Below are 9,285 nucleotides of genomic sequence, written 5' to 3' on the forward strand. Positions count from 1 at the left end.
TTCAGAAAGAATCAATCTAGAAGAAACCAGAAAAATATACCGAGATACAATAGGATTTAGATAATTTTAGAAAACATGCAGTCCTAGGCAAAAAAAAATATCATAGGAAACTTAAGTGAACCAGACTAATTCTGACCTTCATGGTATGCTCAGAACTCAGGCGGAAGTATCTTGAAGCGCGTTTTTCAAGTTCAATGGTGTTCAACGGATAAGGAGGGTATTTAAATTTTTCCCTTGGATGAGGGACATTCATTACCTGAAATAAGATTATAAGAGACACAATATTAAGTAGAAGATGCATTTTCAGATAATTAAGATGTTTCTTGTTTTACTCACGGTGGCAGTAGGTTCCAGGACACACATCTCATATAATATAGCAGCTGCAGCATAATCAAAGAGATGACCACGCCTGAAATAAAAATTACATCAACACCACATTCAAGGACAATAGACCAGGAAACAACAATAAGCATGGAAGTTTGTAAAAGTACATCCAATTAAAGGTGGCAAGGCCTTCTGATGATTCGTGAGAACAGTTGATTGTCCAAAACTCCTCTGGTTCATGTGCCTGAATCTCCCAGTATCTCTCAACAATAAAGCCAAGTGTAGGAAACTGCAGTTGAAGCAGAAAAATGTCAACATTGCAGCATAAAAACAACAGATACCCTGACTCTGATATACATAATGGGATTGACTCCTAAAAATTACCTGACAAGGACCATAACTTATAACACGACTCCTCTCTTCATCACCCGTGGAGTCAATTGAGAACCTATCTTTCAGAAGCATAGTCTGAAACCTAGTGAAAGAAGCACCAATGCGTAGGTCTATTTCCTGAAAGTATTCAAAATTAAAATATTAGCTTTACAAATTTTCTAGAGAATACTAACACAGTGGCATATTACAGGACTTTCAGGAGAAACTCACTTGTCTAGCATCAACAGCCTGAGCAAACAACTGATTAGGCTCTCTGAGATTCTGAACTGCTTCATGAATTTCCCTAGAAAATGTCAACACACCATTAGACTAGATTCTATGGTTTGAAGTAGAGTAAGTAAGAGAGATCACACTCCTCAATAACCTGTCAATTAACGCAGAGAAATGAGCCCTCCGTATGTAAAGATTCTGTTTCACAGCTCTACAAACATCCACAACTTCAAATGCAATGTTCTCACCTTCCCTATCACAATCAAGCCACAGCACAAGCCAATCGCTCCTCCTTGCTTCCTCCTCCAACGTCTTCTTAATATCCTTCTTATCCTAAACCAACTCAAAACCATAACTAATCCAAAAAAAAAAGTTGAAATCGAATCGAATCTAAATAAAAGCTGACGTGTCATCAATACCTCGGGGACGTGTTTCATGACCGGAGCTTCGTACAGATCCGCGGGGTCGCAGGAGTGCCATTTGCGGAAGCGATCAGCGAACTCGAGCTCCATCAGGTGACCGATGACGGAGGTCATCATCATACGGCACGGTTGGCCGTTGATTGCGTAATCGAACTCGAAGATTTTGTTGTACCGAGACCTACCCTCCCGAGTCCGGTAACTTCCACGGGATAGAATCCCAGCCACTGACTTCGCCACCGAAGGTTTCTCCGCCACGTTCAGTACCGTCACGGGTCCACCGCCTCGCCGCGACATCGCCGGGGGAAAAGCCCTAAACGGTTAATAATTTCGATTTTTTTAAGGAGGCGAATTTTCCCGCCCTTGAGGATTCTTCTACTAGCGGGACGTCACTTTGTTCGAAAACAACAAAGGGTCTTAACTTACGATATTTATGGGAAAATGTACGAAATCACAAATAAAACCCATTTGTTTTTATTATTGTTTTAGGCCCGGCCCAAAGTTTTCCTTTTATGAAAGGCCCGACACATTTTAAATGGTGTCTTTCGAATATTGATAATTAGAAAATGTAATTAACTAAAAAATTAACTAATCATATACAATATGGTTTAGGGATATAATTAAGAACTGGTAAGTGAGAGATAAAAAGTCAACTCATGGACTAAAATGAATATCTATTGTAAGACTAGACATTCAGATATTCGGATCGGATCTCTATATATCATATAGATAACTAGTAATTTTGGTTCGGTTATAGATCGGGTACTACGATTTCGGATATCCATAAAATATTTAAATCATATATATATTTACAATATGAGACTTTTTAGATTTTAGATTTTAAAGTAGTCTAATGTAATGTGGTTGTTTATTTGCCTATCCAATCTAAGTTCGTGTTGCGACAATATCAATTTTATAACAGTTTAGTATTAGAATTATATGTATTTATACAACTTTAAAAACTTCTAATATAGATTGAAGTGGTTCAATATTAATGTGGTTATCACTTTACAAGTTTGAACCCGAATTTGAGTAGTGATACTGTCATTTTTCTAATATCCTGAATTTTAAGACATGCATAATTGATTTCTTTGATCAAAAAAAAAGACATGCATAATTGATTCAATCAGTTTTATATAGAAACCAAAACCAAAATCAAAACGATATCCATAATAGATAATATCTTAGATCCTAGATGAAATGATCCGAACCAAACTATTTCAGGTTAATTACAATTTGAATAATTGGTTTTGGTTAAAAGGCTCAGCCCGGTTATCTCCCCGATAACAATTTCCCTTCACTTAGGGGAGGTTATTGGTAGAAGAATTCTTGAGGAGTTGTAAAATTTACAGATTCTATTATTATTGGCTAAAGAATTTCTGAAATCTTAGTAAAATCTATTGTTATTGGGGTAAAATTTTGTAAATTCCATTCAAAATCATTCATTACTGGAAAAGTTTACATATCATTGATTTAGCAACTCCATTAAAATTTATTGTTATTGGGATGTAAATTTTCTTTTTTTTAGTCATGAGACTCAACTTTAGAAATACCATGTATATCCATAAGATTTTCAAAATCTATGAAATAAAAACAGTCATATACAAACACACAACAAAATAACTACAAAACTATATGAAAGCTGATGGAACATAAAATAATCCAACACAAAGAGCATATATTTTTTTAGTAATTAACCAAAGTTACGAAACTAAGAAGTGTTGAAAAAAGTACATGTCATTAACATGTGTTCTATTATAAATTAAAAAGGTATGTGAAAACTTTGAAAACTCATAAATCTTGGATTTCTTATAAAATTCTCGAAAACAAAATACTTCAAATTTTCATAAGCAAAATAGTTGAAGAAGTTTTAATCCAACACTAGTATAGCATATATTATTGTTATTCTCTTTCCATTTGTTTTACCATCATTAATTTCTTACTTTATAAAAACTAAAGACAATCAATGAAATTCTTTATAACTCAATAACAGTTAATGAAAATCTATGCACAACTATTTGTTCAGTCTTCTTGGCTTTTAAAATTTGCTAAACTTTTGGAATCATCAAACTCTGTAGAAATTCTTGTACCAATAACCCCCCTTAGGCATGTCAATGGTGTGAATGTGTGATATATGAGGTCTATCACCAAGTCCTAGATGCGCAGAAACATGTGAATAGAATAAAAATCAAACCCAGCATAACTTTTTTTTGAACAACACCCAACATCATTATATTTACAAATTATGCCGACTAAAAAAACTCCTTTTCTTGTATAAGTTCCTGCAAAAAAAAACAGAACAAAAAAAGTTCAGCCCTAAGTATTTTAAACGATTCTCCAGATATTTTGCTGTCTACATCACGACGACGTGAGTTGCCTTTCTAGTGAACGCTTTTTATGATTACTGTATTTGATTATACAGTTCTGAATTGTTATTTATTTTGTTTGACTATTGGTAAGCCCTAGATGGAATCAAAATCGGCCTCCGGTGTTGTCCGTCGCAAGTCACCGTCGTTCAGATTTTATCCATACGCTTCAGGGTCAGTGATGTTATACTTAGTTCCATTTGAGAGCCTACTTAGCTTGCTGATCAGTCATAAAAAATATTTGAATATTTTTTTTTTGTTTTCTAGGAGCGCCTTTGGAAAGAAGGACATGAAAGATGAGGTTATTAGATTAGGAGTTGAGTTATCTGTCTCCGTAGCTGAATCGATGTACTTGTTGTGTGATGATATCCGTACTATGCTGTTCATCTCCTTGGCGTTGTGGAAATATGTACTACCAGAGCGGAGTCCTGTGGTAGAAAGGTTGTTTCTCGTTATTCATCACATCTACTCAAAAGACATCAAACCGAAAAATGGAGTATTATTATATCAGAAAGGTGAAGGCAAGTCAAGACAGTGGGATCTTATCAAGACAGCATGGAATGATTTCGTTTGCGGAATCATAGTTTTGCATCGCCTTGTTTGTGTTCTCAGAGTAAAAGAATATTGCTGTTATGATGATAGGCTGTTATTGTCAGCTATTGGAAAATACAAGCAAGAGCTGAAGAATCTAGAGGATAAATTGAGGTCTGATAGAGATGTTTCTGAGGGCAATGGGTTTGCCAGGGAGACAATAAAGTCTAACATTTCTCACTTTTGGAAGTCTCTCTTTGATGAAGAAGGTAAAGAAGAAATACCAAGAGAGATAAAAAATAGGATGCTTGGGGAATGGCTTAGGCCTATTGATGGTGAGACTTGGGATATAGAGATAAAGTCACTCCCATTACATTCTCCTTACATTTTAGGAAGATATTTTGCAAAGCAGGAGCTCAAAGACGAGGTTGTGCGAGTAGGAGTTGAGCTTTCACTATATGTAGCTCAATCGATGTTTTTGCTGTGTGATGACATTCGTACTGTGTTATGGTTCTGCTTTAAGTTATGGAGAGATACGAAAAGGTACAGCTATGCTAATAGTCTCGTGCTGGAAAGAGTGCTTCGTGTGATTCATTATGTCTACTTCAAATATATCGAACCAATGAATGGAGTATATCGTAATGATGGCTTGTCAGTCCAAGTGAGACTCTCCGGGGTGTTGGAGAACTTTGATGATGTGATCTTATCTCTGGATGTCCTTGTTCCGGTTCTTAGACAAGAAGGAAGATGTGCATGTGGCCGAAGCTTTATGTTTAGTATGGAAGAACAACTGGAAGAAGATAGAGGGGAAGCTGAGGGGCAGGAAGGCTGTTTCAGAGGCGAATGGATTTAGGAGGGAAGTGATAGAGCCTGCATTTTTCGGCTTGTGGAAGTCTCTCTTTGATAAAGAAGCTAAGAATGAAGCAACACTGACTCTGAAAGTGATAAAGAATAGAATTCTTCGTGACCTTTTTCTACCTCTACATAACGAAGTAGTACCACCACCTTAGCTAGCTGCTACTAGGTTACGGCTGCCTCTATCGAACTAGAATAAAGAGGGAATAGTTGGTTATCTTTGATTGGTAATTGTCTCGAATTTGGTTTTTTTTTAAATTGTTTTATGATATCTTGTCATGATTTGGAATTTCATTAAGATCATTGAACCAAAAGAGTATAGGAGTTAGTGACGAACACATTGGGATCGCGAAAATACTACACCCTTTGTTTTCAAAACAAACATATTTTAGATTTTTTACATATATTAAGAAAACACATTAAAATTACATTGTTTTTTTGTGAATAACAATTTTTCATAATTTTTAACCAATAAAAAATTAATAAATACCACTAAACTTTTTAAAATTAATAATTTTTTATTAAATAATACATAGAAGAGGCAGAAAATGTATCTTTTAAAAACAATTTTTTTCAGAATATAAATATTTTTAAAACGGAAGGAGTATGTTTTTTACAAATGGCAGAGACGTCAAGATTGTACAGTAAACTTTAACAGCAGTAAAGAAAAAGTGTGTAAAAGAATGATAAAATCGTTTTGCTGAACGGTTTCTTGTAGCTCAAGGAAAGAACCAACCAAACACATGTCTTGAGTTGTAGGCATGTCATTAACAACAAGCTTCAAACGAAACAGACATCATCATGAGTCTCTATCTATCCTATATTAAAGATGAGACTATAAACAAGTTTTTATAATTAATTCGACACATGAAATATACCTGACTTTCTAGGTTTTCATATTCTGCTAATTCTGTCCCAATGTAGAATTTAGCTCCTGACATGCAAGAGATGTTGTATAGTCAAACACAGAAGCTTGAGAACAAGATTGATTATAGAGGATCTCATAGCTAGCCGAGCCCGAGACAATATAAGTGCCGGTTAAAATGGTAACAGATAGAAGTGAATATATGTACAAACCCAAAGCAAAATGTTAAGAGAGTAGCCGGATTCAAAACGTTCTTTCGGTCAATATTACACTAGATGTGTCAACTATACGATAGCCAGTGAAGTCAAATATTACACCAGATAGAGACAAATCACAAATCACAAATCACTTAGAAGATCAGTTAACGACTCATCTTGCTTGATACTTCGGGCTTCTGAAAGAAGATTAGTCGCCAATTGTAGAGCTTCTGTTGCTGCTGTGATATTGGTTTGACAGCCTTCTAGATGTGCAACCGAGTCTCTGTTGAGCCTGATGGAACCATCGAGGGACAATGTGTTGACCATGACAAATGCTTCTTCAGCTAGTCTATGCGCTTCAGAGAGTCGTTGAGATATACCATCTGGTGCTGCTGCTGAATCATTAACAGGTGGTGGTGGTGGGGCCTTGTTAACAGGAGGAGGTAGTAGTAATGAAGCGCTTGCAAACTCTGCTACTAATTCTTCTGTATCAGTGGGCTCAAACCCCTCAAAAAAGTCATAGTCAGGGTCAGGGAGAGGTGTACTCCCATGCCTTCCCACGAAGTCTTTAAAGTTCTGCATCAAAAGAAATTGTTATCACTGCACGTACTCAAACATGAAAAATCAATACCAAGAGATTTAAAGAAAGTACCATTTCGAAAGCGGGCCAGAGATCCACCCAGAGTTTGTAATCTTTCTTTGCAAAAGACTCACGTAACTTCAAGAACTGATTGATAATTTCACTTCTATCCATTCTTCTTGATCCTGGGTGAATAAAAATAGCATATAGGTTGCTCAGAACTGAAGGTTAAGAATCCAAATGCCAACTCGTGCTCATCTCTATCTCTTATCTATCTTTTTCGTTCTCTATTTCTATCTCGCTTTTGTCTCAGCTAGGAAACGAAGTGGGAACAAATTTGCAGGAAGGAGATACCTCGCCGGAGAAACTTGAGATGATCGGGGGAGAAGACGACGAAGAAGAAGGATTCTTTCACTTAGAGCATCATTATCGGTTTTGAGTCCTTAGCATTTTTTAATATTATTTTTGGTTTAAGGAACAAAGTGAAAGACTTTTCTTAATCTGTTGATTATTGGTAGGACACATATGAACGTCTTCCTCTTCCACCTTCGATTTCTCACAGACGATTGATAAATGATTCCACAATCATCTTCCTCTTCCACCTTCGACAGATTCGCGAAGCGGCCGTCGAAAGACCAGATTTCAGGTGACGAATGCGAACTCGAAGTTCGTTTCCAACGGAATTCGCGTGGATTCGGCGAGAAAGATCGCGAAGAGTCTCCTGCTTGCTCGTTTCTCGATAGTCTTCTTGTCACTCTTCTCCCTTCCACCTCTCCAAAACTTCACCAGTAGCTATACACACACACACCAACAACAAAATCGATTCAATTTCATTTTTAACTTCGTAAAAAGCCCCAAATTTTTGAAATCGATTCGTGTTCTCTCACTGTTGGCAGCCTAACAGAAGAACTCGCTGACGATGACGGATTATGATTTGGATTCGAAACCGACGGAGTCGGAGAGAGATAGAGATGAGAGAGACTAGGAAACTTCCGTGGTACAGATCGGGAGCAAACCAAACAATCCTCAGCAAACCACACAATCTATGGCGGTGTCGAGAGAGAGAGAGTCCAGAGAACATGCAATTGATTTTCAGAAGGCAAAACGACATTGCCCTACACCACTTCCACACCCAATCGCATTCAGCCAGCTGGCACTAAGGAACATCGACAAAACTTCTTAAATAAGGACAATTTACTTTCGTTTCTTAGTAATTTAAGCCTTTTTGATTTAATTTTGGCCCAATAATCCTTAGAAATCAGGCTAAGGACACCGATAAAGATGCTCTTACGATTGCTCTGTAAGGAACTATGTTACTACCACTTTGTTATTATATATAAACAAATATAAAATTCTTGATGGGCTCTTTTCTTTATTGGGCCAAATAACATTTATCATACTTAAAACCCACCTTCGATGTAAGTGCTTCCCTTCCATTCTTCTCTGCTCTTACTTATGGCTATAACTTTGTGTTATTATACTATCCGCAAATAAAACAGATATAAGGTGGAGTCTATATGAACTCTGTGTAATACACATTACAAAATCATCGCCAAGCTCCTTACGAGAAGACTCCAGTCTCTTCTTCCTTCCCTGATCTCAGAGCATCAGTCGGCTTTCGTAAAAGGACGCTCCATTTCGGATAATGTTTTGATAACGCATGAGATTCTACATTACCTCCAGCACTCCGTGCAAAAGTGAGGTGCAGTATGTCTATAAAATCTGATATGAGCAAGGCGTTTGGTAGGATTAAATGGGGTTTCCTACGCAACGTCTTATCTCGCATTGGCTTTCATGAAGTCTGGATTTCCTGGATCATGACTTGTGTTACGTCGGTGTCCTACTTTTACCTGGTTAACGGCGCTGCGCAAGGAAAAGTACTTCCGTCAAGAGGAATCAGACAAAGGGATCCCCTCTCACTTTATATATTCATCCTCTGTTCGGAAGTTCTTTCGGGGTTATTGAAGAAAGCACAACTATCAGGAGCTGTAGCAGGAGTCAAAGTCGCTCGAGGATGCCCGGCTATAAACTATCTTCTCTTCGCACACGACACTATGATCTTCAGCAGGACGCACCCACTAATATAAACAATAATAAAATTATTGATGGGCTTTTTTCTTTATTGGACCAAATAACATTTATCATACCCATTTTAAAGTCCACCTTCGATGTAAGTGCTTCCCTTCTGTTCTTCTCCACTCTTACCGTATGTATGTAGGATAGGAAACTATCTAGCTATAACTTTGTGTTATTACACTATCTGCAAAAAAAAACAGATATAAGGTAGAGTCTATTGATAATAGCTCTGACCAGGTAAACTATAAAACTTAGTGATCGTAGGCTGTAAGTTTATCTCAGCTTCAATAGGACAAACTACTAATTTTCAGTCTTTCTAGCATGCAGTTTGGACAAGTAGGAGTGGGGGAAATAAAGTGGATCAGTGTTCTCCTGTGCAAGTGAGATTTTCCGATGATCAGGCATGTTACTTTGACCACTAAAAGAAAAGCTTTTCACACTTTTCGTTCCTGGTGAAACTGTAAGCTTC

The 9,285-nt window shown here is 37.0% G+C and overlaps 2 protein-coding genes across 3 annotated transcripts; both read right to left on the bottom strand.

The window, feature by feature from the left end:
- Positions 1 to 136: 136 nt before the first annotated feature.
- LOC130506896 (DNA topoisomerase 3-alpha-like) lies at positions 137 to 1,725 on the bottom strand (the record flags this gene model as incomplete). Its single annotated transcript, XM_057001593.1, has 7 exons — positions 1,347 to 1,725; positions 1,082 to 1,260; positions 928 to 1,000; positions 709 to 834; positions 492 to 613; positions 337 to 409; positions 137 to 256 (listed from the first exon to the last, which is right to left on the bottom strand). Coding segments are annotated over exons 1-7 (990 nt in total), but the record flags the coding sequence as incomplete, so codon positions are not given.
- A 4,438-nt stretch (positions 1,726 to 6,163) lies between these two features.
- Positions 6,164 to 8,057, bottom strand: LOC108810537 (uncharacterized). Of its 2 annotated transcripts, none has more exons than XM_018582644.2 (3): positions 7,628 to 8,057; positions 6,813 to 7,532; positions 6,164 to 6,736 (listed from the first exon to the last, which is right to left on the bottom strand). In XM_018582644.2, the coding sequence occupies exons 2-3, from the start codon at positions 6,912 to 6,914 to the stop codon at positions 6,302 to 6,304; spliced, it is 537 nt and encodes a 178-aa protein (XP_018438146.1). In that variant the 5' UTR covers positions 6,915 to 7,532; positions 7,628 to 8,057; the 3' UTR covers positions 6,164 to 6,301. The 2 variants fall into 2 exon arrangements, with proteins under 2 accessions (XP_018438146.1, XP_056857572.1); XM_057001592.1 differs by having other exon boundaries at positions 6,813 to 6,925; positions 7,095 to 8,057.
- Between the last annotated feature and the right edge of the window lie 1,228 nt (positions 8,058 to 9,285).

This window comes from Raphanus sativus, unplaced genomic scaffold (assembly GCF_000801105.2).
Source record: "Raphanus sativus cultivar WK10039 unplaced genomic scaffold, ASM80110v3 Scaffold3770, whole genome shotgun sequence".
Lineage (NCBI taxonomy): Eukaryota > Viridiplantae > Streptophyta > Magnoliopsida > Brassicales > Brassicaceae > Raphanus > Raphanus sativus.

Coding starts and splice junctions, on each gene's coding strand:
- LOC108810537 (XM_018582644.2), bottom strand. CDS start 6,914: ATGGATAGAAGTGAAATTATCAATCAGTTCTTGAAGTTACGTGAGTCT. Junction 6,737..6,812: donor TCTGGCCCGCTTTCGAAATG/GTACTTTCTTTA, acceptor CTTTTGATGCAG/AACTTTAAAGACTTCGTGGG.